At 38.4% G+C, this 20593-nt stretch overlaps 1 protein-coding gene across 1 annotated transcript; it reads right to left on the bottom strand.

Moving 5' to 3' along the window:
• Nucleotides 1-1207: 1207 nt before the first annotated feature.
• On the bottom strand, nucleotides 1208-19577 carry LOC129742134 (uncharacterized). The gene is made up of 7 exons (XM_055733978.1): nucleotides 19480-19577; nucleotides 14027-14085; nucleotides 2152-2308; nucleotides 1903-2083; nucleotides 1683-1839; nucleotides 1435-1586; nucleotides 1208-1370 (listed from the first exon to the last, which is right to left on the bottom strand). The coding sequence occupies exons 1-7, from the start codon at nucleotides 19575-19577 to the stop codon at nucleotides 1362-1364; spliced, it is 813 nt and encodes a 270-aa protein (XP_055589953.1). The 3' UTR covers nucleotides 1208-1361.
• Nucleotides 19578-20593: the final 1016 nt, after the last annotated feature.

Here is a 20593-nt window from a genome sequence, read left to right on the forward strand (position 1 = left end):
ATACGGTTGATCTAGTTAAGTTTTGTCACATTTTGCTACCCCTTTCAGAAAATGCATTCATCCACAACCGCGTTCTTGTCGTTAAAACTACCTATTCTAATTGTTTCAATTATCTTTGTAAGTTTAATTTGTTTAAAGTTTCTGGTTGTGTAATTTAGCTTTTGATTCCATTTCTATAAGTTTTAAATTCTAGTTTAGTAAAAAATTTGCATATGCGCAAACTTATAATAAAAGTAGCCAACCGCTTAGCGGTTTTGAAACAAATGTGTTGTATAGGAAAGTTCGATAGAAAGATTCAGTTGTACGAAAAGGGTTGCCTTCGATAATCGAAGCGCAAAAAAGTATTTTTGAAATTAAAAAACCTCACCTCAGTGGCACAATTTTGCGCCAATCAATAGAAATTCTGCGCTTCATTAATTTGCTACGATGTACGTGTGCTAAGTATTTACAACTAACGATTTTAGAAAAAAAAAATATCAAAACTAAATCTATCTACTTGGTAGCTTCATTGTGAACCATTTTAATGTCAATGGTATTGAGACAATCTGTTAAGACTGAATTTCGGCAATGCTCGTTTTCGGAGCGATCGCGTTTGTTTTAAAATAAATTTGATTTTTCTTATTAATTAAAATACCCTTATTTTGCATTTTCTTGAGCAAAATCCTTCTCAACCTTAGTTTTGGGCAGTGCTGGAGGAACCAGCATGATGTAAAAATATCTCCAGCACTACCTACCAGCATTTTTGTTAAATTTATTCATTATTCACATTCATCTAATTCATCGGACAATTCAGCTAGCAATCTCTCTTCGCTGTCATCTCCTTCGACCTCGTCGGCGGTTTCCAGCTTTACTCAGTTGGAGTTCAGCGAACATAGCTCACAGTTGTTCTGGGGACCGCAAAGACCCCCACAGGACGGTGGCATCTTGAATGCCAGCACTCCGGCCGTCTGAAAATTGGCATAGTTGTTCCAGCAGGCGGCCGCAGCTGCTGCTGCTGCCGGAACTTGCCATAAAGCTGCTGCATTCGTTGCCAACTGCTGCTGCTGTTGTTGAAGCGTTGCTTGTTGCTGTTGTTGCTGCTGTTGCTGTTGTGCTGCCTGCTGTAATTGCTGTTGCTGTTGCTGCTGTTGTTGCTGTTGTGCCGCTGCTTGTTGCTGTTGAGCTGCCTGCTGTTGCTGATGACTGCTTTGATTCTGAGTGCTGCTTTGATTTGCTGGTGGATTTTGTTGCTGGTTGCTTGATTGCTGAGCTTGCTGTTGCTGCTGGTTTTGCTGATTTTGCTGGTTCTGTTGCTTACTCTTCTTAGATTTTGCTCGGGAGGAACCTTTACTGCGGGTCACAGCACCTCCCTGGGTTTCTACTCACATAACCTGTAGAATTGGTAGACGTACGTTAGTTGGGTTGATAGCTGAAACTGGGGAAGAGAACGTTTACCTGAAGTATTTGGCTCGCCTCGAACGCGGTACCGGGCAGGAGGATGACAGGGGATGAAACGTGGCCTGCTTCGACGCAGATCATGTTAGGGTACTCGTCATCGCCAAAGTCCTGACATTCACGAGCCTTTTCCATCCACGGGTTCCATACAACTGCAGGGTAGATTCAAATACGAAATCAATCATTACATGCAGCCTTAACGATTTGTTACAATCGCCATTTGATACAATTTGTTCAATCGTACTCACCAGTATCGGGGAAGTTATACTTCTGAAGACGCATCTTCCGTCCGGAAACAACATTAGTGATGATGTGCTCTTGGGGTGTGTGCTGGTAGATCCGATCCGTCCATTCGTTGATTGTGACTACGTCTCGGCCCTCCTGATAGATGGCACCATCTCGTGTCTGAAGGATTGCAATTTTTTAAATCAAACATTCCCCTTTAAAACGAGCATGTTTAATACGAACCTTATCGATGAAGGTGCACGCGTGCAGTCCAGTGATCTGACACCGGCGCACGTCCGGAACCTTAAGATAGGTGTGCAGCAGCAGATTGAAGGAGAAGGTTAGGTCTTTGCTAGGATTGTACACGCCGATGTGGAAGTGCAGCTCTTTCTCCCGCAGTATCAACCGATATGTGATGCGAAATCTTTAAAAAAATTACAGAGAAAGGAGTTAACTTTACTTTATCAAATCGGTGAAATAATCGAAACATACGGGTAGTTCCACATGGATCGTGTGATTTCGTTGTCCATGAGACTGAAAACGGCTTCAACATCACCGCTAGGAAGCCGTTCCGGGGCTCGTTCCAGACTCCACCGCACAACTCGGGCGAACCCGTGCTGAGGACCGAAGTTCCATGGGCCGAATTGTGCTAAGAAAACATAAAAAAGGTCAGATTAGTTCAACATTCTATAATCTTAGATAATCTAAGAAATAAAAAATTGAAAGTTCACGTTTGGCTGAGTGAATGGTACCTTAGGGAATTGAAAAGAGTTTCTCCTTTGAGCATTCTTTTGATCTCTAAACGCATCTTGGAAGTTAAAAAGGTGGTTTAGCGACATACGCATGTTTAAGGGTTATGCCACATTGCTAGTAGATGTTATTTTCAATGAAAATAATAGTGAATATTTTTAAAATTTTCAAAGGTGATGGAAAGTATTAGAAAAACATGAGATATCTAAGAAAGAAAGAACATAAGCCGTAAATATTGATAATGATTTTTTTCGAAAAATATACAAGCGTCTCACCGACGGGACTTGAACCCGCAATTTCCTCTTCAGAACAACGGCGCGTTAGCCATTTACACCACTGTGAGCGTGACGAAATAGGCTCCTGCATGCGTGCATGTCGAGCTCCATTGGTCGACTGCTGGATCTTCTATCGATACCCTCCATGTGTATCTAGGATGTGTTCTTGGCCCACTATTGATCTCTCTGTTGTTTCTCTATCACCACCCATTGACTTGGGGTTTAGCCGAGCGCGCACATGGTCGATTGCTTCGGGTTTGCTCTATTTACGGTCATATGACGAAGCTTGATATTTTGAAATTCAAAGCAAAAGAATTTAATTTTTTTTAAAGGCATCTGACAGGAAGGCCCAAAAGACCTTTCCAGCTTGATTATGAGTCTTTCGATAAGAAATAACTTTTTTTTAGGTTTTATTTTTGACGCTTTACCAGCATTATGGCATTCGTGTCTAAAAAATAAGAAATTAATTATTATTATTATTAAGATTAAAGACATTTTACCATTAATATGGCTTTCATGTCTAAACAGTTTAAGTTTACAATTCATAGCTTATCCGTAAGTTTACATAATTTAATGAATTTTATAACATTATCTTCTTTGTCTGACCTACTCAAAAGAATGTCAAAAACAGAACCTGCTTACATTCCACATGCAAGGCGGGCCTCGTCATATCCTCGACAATCAACCAGTATGTGTTGAACCGTTAATCGAACTCCGCAAAAGGTGCAATTTGGTGGTGTTGATCGTTCCATTAAGAAGCTGTGGGTCAACCTTGTATGACCAATTCGTAGTCGTGTTAATAATCGTTGTTCGGATGCACATTTTCTGTCAGTATGAGCATAGACGTCTGGTTTCACACGTCGCAAAAGGTTGTTTGATTGATTCCACTTTGCTTGCCATGCTTCTTTTATCCAGGTTTTAATCGAACGGATAGCGTCTGCTGCTGGAACAGGTATAGTTACTGGGGTTTTTTTCCTTCCTTCGTTTGCCCAGTAGTCAGCTTTCTCGTTTCCTGGAATGCTACAGTGACCGGGAACCCAAGCAACAGTCGCGTTGTTTTCGACCAAGGCCTTTTCGGCATCTAATATCCAAGGGTGTCTTGTGTGTCCTTTCGTCAGGGCGTCGATACAACTTGCCGAGTCCGTGAAAATAATAGTACGTGGTTGAGAATTCTCAGCTGCAATTTTAAGAGCATACGCCTCTGCAGAAAAGATACTGCATGATTTTGGAAGCGAGCAACATAGTTCTACCTCCCATCCAACAACAGCTGATCCGATGTCATCACCAAGTTTGGATCCATCAGTGTACTTAAGGTGGTAATTCCCATATTTCGTTTCTATCATTTCGTTGAAATACGTAACCACTTGAAGGCTTGGATTACCTGCTTTAACTTTCCGTCGCATATAGTTGTCTATGCAAGGCGCTTATAAACAATCGTTACTTCTCACCCCTTTTTCCAGCATCCGGACTGTCGTTACAGAAAGGCGCTCTATCATTTTATGTCTAAAGGTAAGCCGACCTGCCTCTGCCATGATTGAGTCAACAGGGCTTGTGCGGAAAGCACCGGAGGCTAGACGAATCATCTGGTTATACACCGGGCTCAAGATCCTCTCCATGTCATCAAGGCGCAAACTTGTTAAGACTATTCCGAAAAGCAATTTGGAAACAACGATAGATTCCCCGACATTGATCAGCGTATTACGGTTGCTTCTTTTTAGACGACTACCTAGTATTTTTAGGACGTTGAGTCTTTTAATACAGCTCTCTTTTACAGCAGAGAAGTGTTGCAAAAAATTCATGTTCTGATCAAAAACAATTCCCAATAATTTCATTTTACGAACACGTGGAATGGTGATGCCATTTATTTTAATAGCGCGGCCGCGTTTACGGTGAGGAATATCGCATAAGTGCATCAAATTGCATTTTTTTGGAGCTATACAGAAACCAACATTTGAAGCCCAGCCATTCACTGCTTTGACGGCATTTCTTAGTTGTCTTCGTACTTCACCAGAGTTTTTTCCCTTTGCCACGAGAAGCACATCGTCTGCGTACAAAAGTATTTGTACATTTGTTGGGATAACTGAAAAGATAGGTTGCATTGCAATTAGAAACAAGCTTACCGCTAAGATTGAGCCTTGTGGGACACCATTTTGGGCCGTTCTTAAGTTTGAGGTTGTACCGTTAGAAGCAACACGAAATGTTCGGTCGCTCATGAAACTTGTTAACATATTAAGCATCCGCCCAGAAATCTTCCATTTTTTCAGTGTTCGAATAATCGTGTGTCTACAGGTAGTGTCATAAGCTTTTGAAATGTCAAGAGCTATCATTTCAACGTGTTCATCTGGTTCGTGCGTAACTAAAGGTTCGAGTTGTGAAAGGTAAGTGTCTATCCCACTGCCAGTTCTGAAAGCATGTTGTTTCCTATCTAGGCGGTTGCATTTTTCAAGTTCTGCTACTAGACGGCGATTTATCAGCCGTTCGAAAAGTTTACCTAAGCAGCTAAGAAGCGTGATAGGGCGATATCCTTCTGGTTTGCTGAGTATTCCATCAGCTTTAGGGATGGGGATGACTATACCTTCTTTCCATTCAGATGGGAATACACCACTTTGCCAAACTTCATTGAACATGTTTAGCAAGCAACATTTCGAAGATGCTGGTAAATGTTGCAATAACGGGTACCCTATGTTGTCAGGTCCTGTTGACTTCCCACATCTGCGTTTTAGTGCGAATAGAAGCTCGTCAGTTGTGAAATCTATGTTATATCGTGACGAAGAGTTGATTGAAATGTTCTGATTATTCATGTTTGCTGTTTTATTCCTTTTTCTGATAAATGAGTCTGAATAATTTGAATCAGAGAACCTTCTTTCATACTCGTCTGCTAGGGCGTTTGTTACAAGTGAACCATCGTTGGATGGACCATTGGGTAAATGTAAAACAATTGTTTTAGCTGATTTTTTCCCTTGTAGTCGGTTGATGCTGTTCCAAATGTTTGCCATTGGTGTATCAGGGTTAATATCTTGAACAAACTGTTCCCAACTTTTTTGTTTTGCCTCAAAAATTGCTTTCCGACTAGCTGACCGAGCCTGTTGAAATGATTTTAAAGCAAATTTTTTTCTAGGATCGTTTTCGTCTAGCTTCCGCAGAGCTCTTAGTAATTTCCTTCTGAGTTTGATGGCCCGAGCAACGGTTTGATTCCACCAAGGCACGCTTTTTTACTAACTAAACCACTGGTTCTAGGGACACTTGCTGAGGCTACTTCGATTAATTTTTCGGAGAATTCGGAGACGCTGAGAGGGTAGTCTGGATTGAGATTTTCGCTAGCAAGCTGCTCAAATTTAACCCAATCGGCCCGGTCGTAAATCCATCGTCTGTTACATTTTATAATATTAGAAGAACCAATCAAATCCACAAAAGTAGGAAAATGATCACTGTTAGCCAGGTCTGTATGAACATTCCATACGAATTTTGATGATATAGATGCGGAGCAAAGGGTTACATCTAATGCTTGAGATTTTCCAGTGGCTGGATCAATCCGGGTGTGAGAGCCGCTGTTCAATACAATCATATTATTGTTAATAGCAAGTCGAAGTATTGCATTTCCGCGCCTACGACCATGGTTTGATGATCTTGGAATCACACTGCCCCAAGCTGTGTGATAGGCATTGAGGTCGCCGAGAAGGATCACAGGTGTAGGTAATTCATCCAGAAGTTCTTCAAGACTATCTACAGCATTATCAAAAGTTGGTGGGAGGTAAACGGACACCACCGTCAATTCGAATGGTGTGTAGATTCGAATAGCTACAGCTTGAATGTCAGTTTGTAAGTGCAGTCTTTCGAAAGGTACACCCTCTTTTACTGCCAAACCCACTCCTTGCCTGCCATGGGTAGAGCATGGTCCAAGTAGCAAATTGTAGTTGTTTCCAATAATATTCGGGGCCGTAGAATTTTCGAACAGATTTGTTTCTTGTAGGCAAACTAGGGATGGTTGAAATTCTGCCAATAGGATTTGAAGTTCGGTGCGGTGTGTACGAAGACCGCTTATATTCCACTGCATGGCAAAGGTGCTAGATGATGTCTGTGGTACTGGCGTTCCATAATCTGTTAAATTGGAAGAAGAAACAGCGAGCGGAAACACAGGAGATATACATGAGGTACTTGCCTGAGAGTGGTTCAGGCTCCCTATGTCACCATCTGCCAAGAAAGCCGAAGCCTCACTCGACAGTGCTGACAAAGGGACAGACCTGATGGCTGGAACTCTGCTACTATTTAAAATCGGGATATCATTTCGGTGATGGTTTCGTGATTCGGTTCCGTTTTTCGATGTGGTTACTCTGGTAGTGGAAGTCCTACACGTTTGTTTGGAAGATTGGGAAGCATACAAGTTCACAGCAAAATTGTTTGATATACTTGCCTGGGGTTGAGTCAGGCTCCCAGTGTCAGCAGCTGCCCGAAGCTCATCGGTTCTAACCGGGACATTTCGTGGCAGGGCTGACACAGGGAAGGGCCTGGTTGCTGGAACTCTGCAATCGCTTATATTTTCATTGTTTTCTTGCCATTCGGCTCCGGAGTGTGTTAGCGTATCCAAGAATATTTGTCCTGTTTCGTTGCGTTGGTCGTTATCCATTTTTTTCTTAAGTTCGTTATTATCCATTATATAATCGTTAGAATGTCCAGGGCCATTGCAGATGTCGATACCGGATAGGAGGATATGAAACTAGCTTATGTCAAAATCATCATCGTCTAGGTCAGTGTTACTTTCCCTAAGGACTTTAGTGGTTTGATTCTGTCTTTTGACGTTAGCTTGAGATGTTGGGGAGGTATACATAGTACGCTTCCTACTTGTACTTCGGTGCATTCCTGTACGAGATTGTTTGGGAGATGACTGGTGAGATGTTGCGCCTTGATCGGATGTTCTCCTGGACTGATTTTTTCCGGAGTCTACGCGTGATAACCTTGGTTTGGGGGTAACGAAGTGGTCAAGATTTATCACAGATGATTCCTGTGTAAGAGGTATGCTTTCATGGTGTTTTTTCAAAGATTCGAGTTCCTTTTTCATCGACAGGTAGTCTGCCATCTGTTCTCGTATCTTTTTAAGCTCGTCACGTGGGAGCTGGATTTCTCGGTCTTTATCCAAACTTTGGTCCAAACGTTGCTGTAGTTTACTGGCGTATGTTGGTTTTGCAGTGGCTTTTTCAACTTCTGATTTCGCTTCGTTATATGAGAGTCCTCTATCTACTCTGAGCCGGATCACCGCTTCTTCCTTGCGGAAAACTGGACAGACCTTACTGACCGGCGAATGGGCGCCAGAGCAGTGATTGCAGAAAGATGGATTTGGACAATTCTGATGTTCAACTATTTGGTGTTTCTGAGAGCAGTTCATACATACCGCCGAACTGGTGCAACGCTTGCTAGAGTGTCCATAAGCTGCGCAGTTGCGGCATATCAAAACGCTGGGATAATATGGCCGAACATTTACTCTTAACATGCCAAATCGTATGTGTTCCGGACGTTCGGTTCCACGAAAAGTGAGGATGAGCAGAGGGGTGTTCGTAGATTTACCATCGGCTAATTTCTTAGTGATCCTCCGGACAGTAGTGACACCTTCAGATTTGAGTTCTTCAAGTAGGTCTGATTCTGCGAGATCAACTGTATCGTAATCAAAGACAACTCCTTGCACGAAATTCAAAGTTGGGTGATCTAGTACTTCTACCTCTGTTTTGCATTCATCAGTTAGATGGGTCATCTTCAGCAACTCTCGATAGGCTAGTGGAGATTGGGTTCGTAACACGTATCGAGAACCTCGAGCTTCTCTATTTGCGGATACCAACATTCTGTTGTTGTAACCAATTGCAGCCTCGATGGAGCGAGCGATCAGGAAAGGATTTGCAGGGAGGTCAGGTTGATCATTTTCTTTATCCGGTATTGGCTTAGCACGTAATAGAAGGACTCTCGTGATCCCATCACTTTTAGCACTTGTCATGAAAGGTGGTAGTCTACTTCCTGAGGCATATGGCGCATCGCCAGGCGATTTACTCGCCATGGCGGGGTTATAGTCAGTGGACCTAGTCCACTCTATTCGATACACAAGACCGACCGATGAAAAACGCTATATATCTCCTCGAACAAATGAGGTCTTCAGATCACTTTCTATGCAAAGCAAACAATAGCTTGACCTTGTAGGTTGCAACAAAGGAAACGAACGCACTTCAAGATAAACACGTCTATCTAGCTTGACGGAAACTATAAGACTCAAGAAATTAATATTTTTGCTGAAATGCATGCGTTCTTGCAAGTGTTGAGTAAGTTTTTTAGGGCAAGGTCTGTGGAACTTTTGGATATTCGAGCAATGTTCTATCCTTGTTCAGATTTCAAAATGAATATATCATAGAGAAAGTAGGTAGGGGAACTAGGTACAAAGTGCGCAGAGCGGGCAAAATGCGCCACAATCAGTGTTTCAACATTTCTGAAAATGCCAGTTTTTTCTATTTACACTTTTATGCGCTCATAAACATTTGTGGACCTCTTAAGTTTGTTATATCACGTTAATTTGACAAAAAACGAAAATTCTTCGTTTTGTAGGAGTATTTCTTGTAATTTTTAAATGTTTCTCGTAAGGAATAACGGCATCTAAAGGCGAAAAATCTCTAATTCAAAGCAAAGTGCGCCATGTCCGCTTATCTTTAAGCATGTTTCATATATGTTCAAATTCATTCAATTTTCATCACAATACTTTAAAAAAAATTTCTACGTTAAATTGGAAAACATAACTTTATTATATACGGAAATATAAAAAATTCCTTAATTTCACGAAGATTTAATTAACTTTTCACAGGAACGTAAGTATATCCGGCAACACTGTGCATAGCAATACATTTTTCAATCTGTTAAGTAAAATACAAGTGTTTTGACCTGTCAAACACTCTTGGGGGTACTTAAATCAATAAACACGTAATAAATGTTGCGCACTTTGCCCCTAACGAAATGGAAATCATACTTTAGAGAGCCTTTCACAATTTTACTATTAAGACTTATATTAGGGTAACGAACTTATTTTCGACCGGGTACTTATTTTGGACCACCTTGTAGCTTTTTGCCAATATTCCTCTCATAAATTATGTTATTCATAAAAAATTTGAACAAATACAGTTAAAGCAAACATATTATAATCAACATTGGTAACTCTCAGCATGCTTCATATACTTCAGCAAGGACATGTATATCAGCACCACCTCCTGGAGAAAGTTCTTACAAGAAGGAAATTCCAAGCATTGAGGTACTGAGGAAACTCTGAACATTCTTTCCATAAACCGTTGGTTCGCGTTTTAGCTACAAAAGTTCGTGTTTGAACTTGCATTTCTATGAACACGCAGAAAATTGTGTTTATGTTTTATTATCAACATAGGAATTTCAGCCTACTCTAACTTTTCTTCGTGTAGCAAAGTATGTTGCTATGGTTCTCAATTTGTGTTGTTTTCTGCCGAATGGAAAAAAGGTCCCGACTGACGGAGTATGCTAATAAATCTACAATTTGAGATTCTAATGTCATTTGAATTGGAACAATCATTGATGGAAATTTCACCTTTTGAATAATACTGAATATTTCAGAAATGAATTCATAAGAAGGCAACAATTTACTAAGTAGATTGATCTTAAAATCTACTCTACAATATGATTTGAGATTTATTGATGGCCACATCATCATTATTATTATTATTATCTGGAGCACGTTTGGTTAATAAAAATCATCTCTAAAAATGAATAAATTGGAAAAGGAACACATTCTTCGTGTAGAATTAGCTCTTTTTAATACTTTTCATTTAGGCACATCTGATTTTTTGAAAACTCCAAAACATGTTGAACCGGAAGATCAAAGCAAGCACTGCTAGAGGACGGATGTGTTTTTTCCGACCTCGAAATTTTCTCGTTTGTTTTCGTGAATGTATTGTGATTTTTATCTGTTCAGAAGCTTCTTTTTTGAAATCTGTGTAAGGATAACAGTGACGATTGTGTTAAAAAAATCAGCAGAAGAAAAGAAGCACTCAAATCCCGAAAAATTATCCATAAGCACTTGCTGGATTATCAAACAACAGTGACTGGAAGGTGCAGAGATTATCATCATTAGTGCAACAGGACCATCAAATAGAAATCAACCCACGCTGCCTCCTTCCCTCATCGCCTATCAATGGACTTTGGTGAGATTGTTTCATTTTATTTTGATTATATTTAAACATATTTTGTCAATCCTATTTGCCATGTAGGATTTCCCACTAAAACATCCCTTCCATTCCTTTCTGAAACTGCTTTATGGGTCGTATGAGTTCTCTGCACCTAAAGAGTTATTTTTGCTGTTTCAGATAATCCCTTATATGATTACATTGACTTGTCACGGTGTGCATCATGGTACCACACTGATCTTCAAGAGCAACACTTGGAATGAATATTGAATCCAGATACTCATTTTGGCATCTTGCGTTGCTCTTGATTATCAGTTGTACCTCGTGTATCAGCCAATGCAAGATGTGTGTAGTCACCCTATGCTATGCTATGCTATGCTATGCTATGCTATGCTATGCTATGCTAACTCCAAAACGTGTTGAACCGATAAATCAAAATCATATTTTGAGTATTAAATTTATTAACGAAGTCAACTTACTTATCATGAAAGATATTATGAAAAAAATAGTAGATATACTTGTGTTGTATTTAGTATAATTATCAGATCGAGACAAAAAGTTTTGGTGATAATGAGCTTAACAGTTTTCGCCAGAAGCTTTCGAAATTTAGTCTAAGGCAACTTAGGTCTTCTCGATAGCATTTATTCATGTTCGTAAGAACTTTCCTCACATGGAGGCGCGTTTCATGTGACCTTCAAGTTTCTGGGGAGTGAGGAATATTCCTACTATTATTATATTTGGTCAAAGCTACTTCTTATGATTCTAATAACATCTTAAATTTTATTTAAGTAAGCTGATAACGGAGAGAAAATTGAAAATAAAGTTTTGATTTTTCACAGTTGGACCGAATCAGGGCCATTTCAGGAGGACGTGCCATTATTGGAGTCAACTTTCAAGAGGTTTGCTGCATAGCTGTGATGAATTTTACAAATACAAATATGTTCACAACTATGATAAAACACGTGAAAACTATTTTGCAAGCTCGAAAAACCAAAATAACTGGTTTTAATAGCAATTTGACCTATTTCGAAAATAGGTCCTAATATATTCCTTAGGAACTTATTTTGGACCACTCAACATAACCTGGGTATAAAACTTGCTGTTAAATGTTCATGAACGTAATAAGACGTTCTACGACGATATGAAAGAATTATGCACACTATTTCAATCACTCATTATGAATCAAATTTGGAATTTAAGCATGTTTTATTTAACCAACTCGCCAAAGCCCAAACTCGCCATTAGACAAGGTTCACTTTAATCGGCACAAAACCAAGTCAATCATAGTTTTAACTTACTTTTTGTGCACTATGCTTTGAATCACGTTAATCTAACAATCTACATCAATGGCAACTGTTTGATAAGTAGTTGTTAAAAGCTTCAGCTTAAAGAAGTCTCAAAACATGAAAACTTGTACTTGCACCAATTTTTTTTTATTAAGTCATTGTTTATTGAAAAATTATTGAAAGTTTGGTCTAAAAGTGTCAACCATTTAGGACTGCCAGTAAAATAAGTGTATTTAGGCATGATTTTCGAGGAAAAAAAACTTGGGTAGGTAGAAGAAACGAAATATAAAACCCGTCTAAAGGAGGGGTTTGGAAAAAAACGACAACAAATCGGCAAATATGTAACGAGTTTAATTTTATTAACAGTTGAAATATCTCAGTTAATACTAGAACAATTTTATCAAATAATATATTCAATTATAGCTATATATGTTTCAAAATTTGGGAAAAGGTAATTGAAATATGTAAATTTTATTAGCGATAAAGTACTAAAAATCTAATTTTTCAGCCCCTGTGGTTATGCAATTTAAAAAAAAACTGTTGGAAAATTACTCCAACGATACATTTTATCCTAGAACATAGTTAGTATCATACTTAAAACTGAATTTTTATGAAAAAAATCTGGCATTTAGATGACTAGAAAGATAGCATAAATCTCGCACATTTTTATCTTTTTAAAGCTATCTACAGAACTGAAGCCAAACCAAATCCACTAAGGTTTTTGAAGTCAAAATGCATCAATTGATTTCGCGATGTTCATGATGTCAGACTTTCTCAACTTATCATTGGGTCGCCTGAAGGAGATTTGCGTTCTGAAAATTGAGCCTAAAGATAAGCCAACTGGCCAGTATGCTGCTGAACAAATTTCGTCGAGATTTGAGTGTGCTGTCAGAATTTTCTTAACATTTGGAACACAGGAACACAGGAACAACAGGAATTTTACTGTTTATACTCTATTCATATCGAACAAACAAAACTGGACTAGTCTGTAACAATAAGAAAAGACAAAATTATCTGAATAATTCGCATAATTGCGCATCAATCGCTGTCGAAATATAGTAGTTTAGGGTGGTCTAAAATAGGTCCAAAAGGTGGTCCAAAATAGAAACATGGTGGTCCAAAATACTGACCAAAGTAATGAGTGAAAAAACGTGTTTTTAGGCTTAAATCTTGTTGCATTGCAGCAAACGACGATATTTTTCGATAGAAAAGCTTGGTAAAATACCAATGAACGGATGAACGGATAAAGCAGTAGAAAATTGTAACATATGCTTTTTTATTCCAGAAAATAGCTTAGCCACTTCCCAAAGCGGTCCAAAATAGGTTCGTTACCCTATTGATTAAGTGTTCCAGTGTATATATTTATGGTGAAGAACAGTCCCCTTTTCAAAACTTTTGTCGCATTTTCTGGATTGCATTCTTCAATTACGTGTTATAAAAGATTCTTCTTAACGTGGGCGTTTTACCCCCAGCTGCAAGCAAAATGTGCATTTGGGAGAAAGGCTGATAAATCAACTTTCTTAATCCGCCAACTTTGAGATAATTTGTACGCTTTGGCAGCGGCCGGCATTAAAAACGCTGATCGCTAATAAGTCCGCTACATTTTTTTGGTATATTTTCTTTCTAACATAATTTTTGGAGAATTTACGGATAAACAAACTCCATCACATTGTGGAAAATAAAATTCATTAGCATCCTTGCTTCAATAGTTGCACCTAGTGGACTATGTTTATCCGTTACTTCACCAGAAATCTCGTGAGAAAATAAATTGGTCAACATTAGTGTCAAAGTAGCGGACTAATAAGCGATTTTATTTGAGAAACAATCAAATCGAATCAACTTATGTAAACGCCATGTCAGGTACTGAATTATTTATACTTACGAAACACAAACGGAATTCCTCCTCGAATTGCTTTTTTGCCATCAAATACGGCCAATTTGCTGAAAGAAAAAAATAGAAAAAAAATATGAACATGAAAAAGGATCATTAGATTGAACATTAGATTACTTAGAATAAAGCTAGGTTCTGGAGAAATGGGACACTTTCTTTTGCTAATAGCTCATTTACTAGTAATCTTTGTTACGTTATAGCCTGATGTTCCAAATTCGAGACAAAAATATCTCTAGTTTCACATAGCTGGAAGCAAATTTTTATTCAAGTTTCTCAATAATTTTTTTTATATCTAAAAATGTATCTTTAAGATTTTTTTTTAAATTGTCACAGATTTTGTATACACTCTACATGTTGATCTCGTTATGTAAGAATATTTAGGGTTATACTAAATGATGATGATGATGATGATGATGGCCCTCCACTGGCCAATAAGTAATTTTAGATTACAATGCTTTATAATTTTTCAAATGTATGGTTTTAAAAAAATCTGCTGAACAGAAAAAAGAGACCCGACTTTGAACAGGATTTTAATTCGAATATAAAAAATAATACTATTTTTATGTCATTTCATCGGTTTGACAGTAATATTTTTTTTATGAGCAGGGAAAAGCCCACGGGAGTATACTTTATTTCAAGTCCTTGTCCAGTGGGCGCAACCTCCTCATAATTCTTTATTACTGTTTTTTCGTGTTTTCATTTGATTGTATTTAATAATTCAAATTATTGGTGAATATATAATTTTGTTAACCAAAATTCAAGATATATGATTTGATATCATAACAAACTAATCAATAATTTCAAGTAATTGTCAAATAAGCATTACATAGAATAAAGTGTTTCCTGGAGGTTTTAAGCAGTACCTTATTTCGAGAAAACCCGCTTTCAAGTCGTTATTTTGTTATTTTCCATATAAATAAATTTCTAAAAATCTGAAAAATCACAAAATATAATTTGGAACATGAAGAATCGTTTGACATTATTGAATCAAAATAGACCATTTTCACACTTATAATAACCTTTTGAGTTACGTCTCACAACAACATAAAGCCAAAAGCTACACAGGGGGGCATTGAGCTCGAAAAAGTTGCAATAAGGCGCGGTGAGTAATAACATCTAATGAACGTCAAAGCCTTAAAATGCTGTATTTTTTTCAATATGTAAATTAGCTAGTTCTATGAAAGCTCTGCAATAACAATAGATTTTTCGAAAACCGAAAGTGAGTTTTTGTAGTTTTCTCAATGGGAAGTGAGGTTTAAAATTAAATGAATTATCCATTTTAGAAATCATTGTTGACATTTACGCAGCATAACTAAGATCAAAGCTAAATACTAAATCAGTTTGAGAATCTGAACAAGGCATGTTGGAGCGTCATAAAGTGTGATTTCAATGAATCATATCAAATAAGCTGAAAACATTAACAGGTTTTTTTTCAACAATATTATCGAAAAAAGCAAAACTACTCAGGCTTAAACCTGCTGTCGATCAACCTTAATTGCTCATCACTTATGAATGCCTAATGATAAATTGATATATTGGAAGGACTACATCAAAACGTGACACTTTTTTTCAGTCTCTTCACCGTCAAACAAGAAAACGGAAGAAAGATGATTGAGGTCGTATAGTTTTTGTCGTCAAGTTGATATTTGAAATCAACTTGAAAATGATGTCGAAATTGGCTTTCAGTATGGAACAGGGTTTCAATTCAGATTACGATAAGATTAGTGTTTCCTTTATATCGTTTTGTAAGTATGATAGGGAATGATTAAAATTAAGTATTAACTTTTGTAGCTTTTACCAAAATTTTACTCTTTTTTGCAAAGAAATTTTCAACTGGAAACTTCTTTACATTTTTGATAAGAAGATAATTTAATGTTTCGAGGGCTGGTTTCTGGAATAGGAAATCAATAGGTTGAATGATTGATTGTTTGATTATAGAGACGCATTATTGAAAGTTTAATTATGTTTATGGTAAACTAAATTTTCCCATATTATCTACTGACTTGAATTGATTTATGTTAATGGATTCGATTGAGTTCTTGTGCAATGCAATTGCAAATTTTTGTAGTTTCCATTTTCATCGAATTCAAGCATTTATCAAAATAAGCTCTAACAGCATATTTCAAATTTTAAAGAAATAGGACAAACCTTCTGGTTTAAAATCAAATGATAAGCTATAGATATGTACGAATAATTGACGCTCTTTATTTTTTTTAACTCATCCGATAGCCAGATAGCCAGACAGCCAGATTCACACAAACACAGATCGACCACCAGTTATGACCTTTTTGGGTTATATGATGTTCCGAAATGATGATGATGATGGGTCCGACCTGCTGTGTCCAAGTGGCCTCCTCACGGTCGTCGTTGTCGGTTCCTAATAATGATGAGTTTCTCTTTAATTCTCATTAACGGTTAATTCGACTCGACTTTTTGTACCTTTCGCGTTAAGGGAAGGTACACTAGAATGTACTTTGGAATAACGTTTGCAGCGCGGAGTAAGAGACACCCGAAAAAAAAAGCGCTGAACATCCCATCATCCGATCCGCGCGGAGACTAAGATGCGTTTTTTACTCGGATGCTCCTACGCTTTGGGACCGCTTCCACCAGCATCCCCAGCTTGGCCATCAGACGCCGAGAAGTCCCTGCACTAATGTACATAACCTCAACTCCAAACGCCCGCCGAAGAGTAATCGTTTCTGCCGGGGAGCTCGCTACTCCTAAGTGAACGCTGAAAAGTTTCGTTTTTTGTCGCCTGCCTGAAGTAAGTACCCACTATGGAAGTTTTTCGGTTACCTCCGGTTCGGGATTGAGCAGACCAGATGAGCGGACGAGCGCTAGACTTCTTATGACTGCGATCCCCAGAAGTAATAAATAGCCGCAGCTTTAAAGATAATGATGCTTTAAGAGAAATTGTCCCAGTTTTTTCACTCTTTTTGGAGGTGAACTTAATTAATTGCACTCTGCCGCGTACACTTCACTAACCCTCGGTGACCTGCATATTGTGTTTATCTTTATTTTCGGAAACGAGATTTGAAATGCCCAGACATATGTTTTATTTTTAATTTAGAATTTTGCTTATGAAGAATTCACTATAAGCACAATTGAAAATTTCTCAATGTACAATACACACATTAGTATGATTCATGAATAAACCAACAACTACGGAGAAAACAAGAGTTGCAAATGCAATATACTTCAGTAAATCTGTATGTACGTTTGCAGAAATGAGTAAACATACAAGAAAAAAAAATTATTTTTGAATCACAAGAACTAGATTAAAAATCTACTTCTATACTGTAGAATATCCATGCGGCTTTAATACCTCTGCAAATGTTTAGGTAGAGTCAAGTGGGGTGCATATGAACAAAATTTCTCAGTTTTTTATACTAAAAGGTTAAACAAATATTTATTCAATGTTCAAACGTAACCAAAACTGAATAATTGGTTCCCTTCTTAATTTTAGGATTTTTTTCTTCATGTTTTTATGTTTTGCCTGGTTGATGTTAAATGCCTGTTAATAATCACCTCGTTGTCTATGGAGTAATATTCCACATTGTTACGATTCATGTTATGTGAAAACTTTTGGTATTGTGTATAATCCTGAATAAAAAAAATCTAAATATTTTGGTGGCCAGCGGCTTTTTGTAAGAGGTTAGAGCGTAAGTCTTTTAGGCAAAAGGTCATGAGATCGAATCTCGGTCATGGCATACATAGTATTTCTCCTGGAGGTTGGCAGTTTTAGCAATTTAAGCATGCTAGAAGTCACTTCTAGAAGCATGTACGTTCGAATACATAGATATGTATAGATCTTTCAAGGGAATATACCATTGCACTTAGGATTTCTTATGAGTGTACCATGATAATGTAAGGTTGCACTCAGGATCAAACATATGTGTGTACTCATAATATGCTCAACCAGTGTTCAACTGGCACTTATCAATATTGGCAGAGTATCTGGAAGCATATCTATAGTAAAAAGAAATAACGCGGGGTAGCACTATATACAAAAGATCTAACAACTAGTTGTAGAGGTCTTTCCCAAAAAAATATTTTTTTAGTTGAGAAGATGTGAGGATCAATTTATACACGGAAAGTAATAAAAGGTAAAGTTTACCGAGATAGTAAGCTGAACGCTCGTGTAAACCAAAAAGGTAACTTCTACCTCTTCGAAGTGAAACTCACCTCTTAGCGAGGTAAAGTTTACCTGAATCGAGCTGGAAAAAAGGTACAAATCACCAAGAAAAAAGGAAATTCCAAAAAAGGAAATTCCAAAAAAGGTAAACCTTACCTCGTAACTAGGTACAATTTACCTGTATTGAGATGAATAAAAAGGTACAATTCACCTAGAAAGAAAGTAAATACAAAAAGGGAAAACCTTACCGCGTAGCGAGGTGAAGTTGACCTAGATTTAGCTAAACAAAACGGTACAATTCATGACAAAAAAAATATTTGCCAAACCCATTTATCGAGGTTAGCTGTTTTGTCATTCAGGAACAAGTTTGCTTCGTGCCCAATATGTGAAAATCGGAACAGAACGGTAAACATTTTCTTGGATTTTATTAAGTTGTGCTGGTTCTCATAATCAAACATTTCTTATGTTAAAAATTGGCTCACAGTGTTGCGAAGTGTTTTCCATGTCATTCTGGGGCATCCCAGATATCATTCCGGGAAAGCCAGACCTAACCGGATTAGTCGAACGGAGAAAGGCATGAACGTGTTAACCAATGCAGGACGATTCAGTGACCATAGTGGCTCGGAAGCACGCGAAGAAGGTGACCGTGGTCTGGTCTTGCCTCAACAATGATTTTTTGGACATGATGATACATTCCAAAACTAATTATAGGGTAAAAGTTCCTATTCATCTGAAAAAATATCAATTTTTGAATGATTTTTTTTTGTGTTTTTTTATAGAAGAAACTAGCCAAACGAGGTACCTTTTAAATAAGGTGAATGCGAAAAAGGTAAAATTCACCTCTTTGCTAGATAAATGAAAAAAGGTAAAATTTAGCGAGAAAAATCCGCAGTTTTCAATTTACAAAAAAAAAACAGAAGAGAAACAACACCCTTGTCGGTCATCTACTTCCCTTGGATTGTTACGTATTTTATGAACCACCCTCAACTAACGGATGATGTTCTGTTGCATGCGGATAAACAAGACACTACTAGTGCGAAACAGTAACGAACCTAGAGACAAGACACAACAAAACCTCCGAAAAAACAACATCCGAACTTCAAGTGGCGTGGGGGGTTGCCGGACAAAGTATCGGCGAAGCAGCACCACCAAATATCATGTTGTTGGGAGGCACGTCCTCGACACTTTTCCACCGTCCATCGTTTCGCTAGACGATTATGCTGCTCTCAGTGGCGGCGCGGCGGTGGCAAAATCATAAATTAAAGCGCGGGAAAGGAAGAAACATGTGGTCCGTCCGTTCGATACGAACCTATTTGCTTCGAGAAAGCCGCCGCGCCGCGCCGCCTGGCCGTTAGGAGCGAGTGATTGTGTATGGGGTAAGGGGGGATGATTGTAGCAGACCCACATGGTTGGCCACCGCATGGGCCGTCGAGAACGTCGGATGACGACGATGCTGCCGTTCATCCTCGTCGGTGTGTGGGTGCGTCGTTTGTATAGAAAGTGTATGGAAAAAGCAAGAGCTAAAAAAGTTAATGGCATTCACAATCGAAAACCGGGAACATGGAACAGAAGCACCGAGTGTTGTCTCTTTGAAGGAATATTTTCTGCTCATCCGTTGTCGTCGTTGAAGGTGTGGGGATCCCATGGAACTGGCGAAGAGCAACCACATGGCCTTCGTCAGCTACGTTCCGTTCTGGGTTTGGAGTTGGAGCGAGCCGGTGTCAGCCCAGAGCGGGTCAGAGAGTGGAGCATGCAAAAAACGTCTTATTTATGAGAGAAACATAGAAACACGTGCATAAAAACAGAGAGAGGCGAATTTGCCAGAAAACGTTTTTCTACACGCGTGGAGTCCTCGTTAAGGCAATATACTTTATATGTATACAAGGACAAGTTGGGGGTTTTGGATTTAGGAGTATGGGAGCATTCGTGCGGATCTCTGGCTCACATACTTTGACAGCTTGGGAGTTGGGTCACTACATAGAAAGTTTTGAGATCAAGAGCACCGAAAGCCGAATTTGAGGAAACGAGTTCGAGGTTGAAGGTGGAAAATAGAATGCACAAAAGAAAACCGGCGAGAAAAAACTCTAGTCTCGTGTTGCACATACACTACTACGGTGGAAAAAGGGGGTAAAGCTCCTTTTCTCCTAGCGCCTATCCTATCCTAGCCTGGGTGCGTCCCGAGCTGGCGACGTACATTTGTACATATATCTCAAGAGCAAGGCTAGGAATATCAGTATAACTTCTAACAGATTCTGCTGGTGGTGGAATAAAAACGACTGAGCACACATGGACTTTGAATTAAAAACGAGTTATTATGAAATCAAATTAAATAAGTTAAAAAAAAATTATGAGTTATGATTTATTTTATAAACATACCAAGATTTGATTTTTTTGCTTCGATTATAGTCGTTCTACCAATTTTA

Source organism: Uranotaenia lowii, chromosome 2, assembly GCF_029784155.1.
Source record: "Uranotaenia lowii strain MFRU-FL chromosome 2, ASM2978415v1, whole genome shotgun sequence".
NCBI classification, from domain to species: domain Eukaryota; kingdom Metazoa; phylum Arthropoda; class Insecta; order Diptera; family Culicidae; genus Uranotaenia; species Uranotaenia lowii.

Coding starts and splice junctions, on each gene's coding strand:
- LOC129742134 (XM_055733978.1), bottom strand. CDS start 19,577: ATGTGGGTCTGCTACAATCATCCCCCCTTACCCCATACACAATCACTC. Junction 2,084..2,151: donor CGATCCATGTGGAACTACCC/GTATGTTTCGAT, acceptor ATTTTTTTAAAG/ATTTCGCATCACATATCGGT. Junction 1,840..1,902: donor CGTGCACCTTCATCGATAAG/GTTCGTATTAAA, acceptor GCAATCCTTCAG/ACACGAGATGGTGCCATCTA.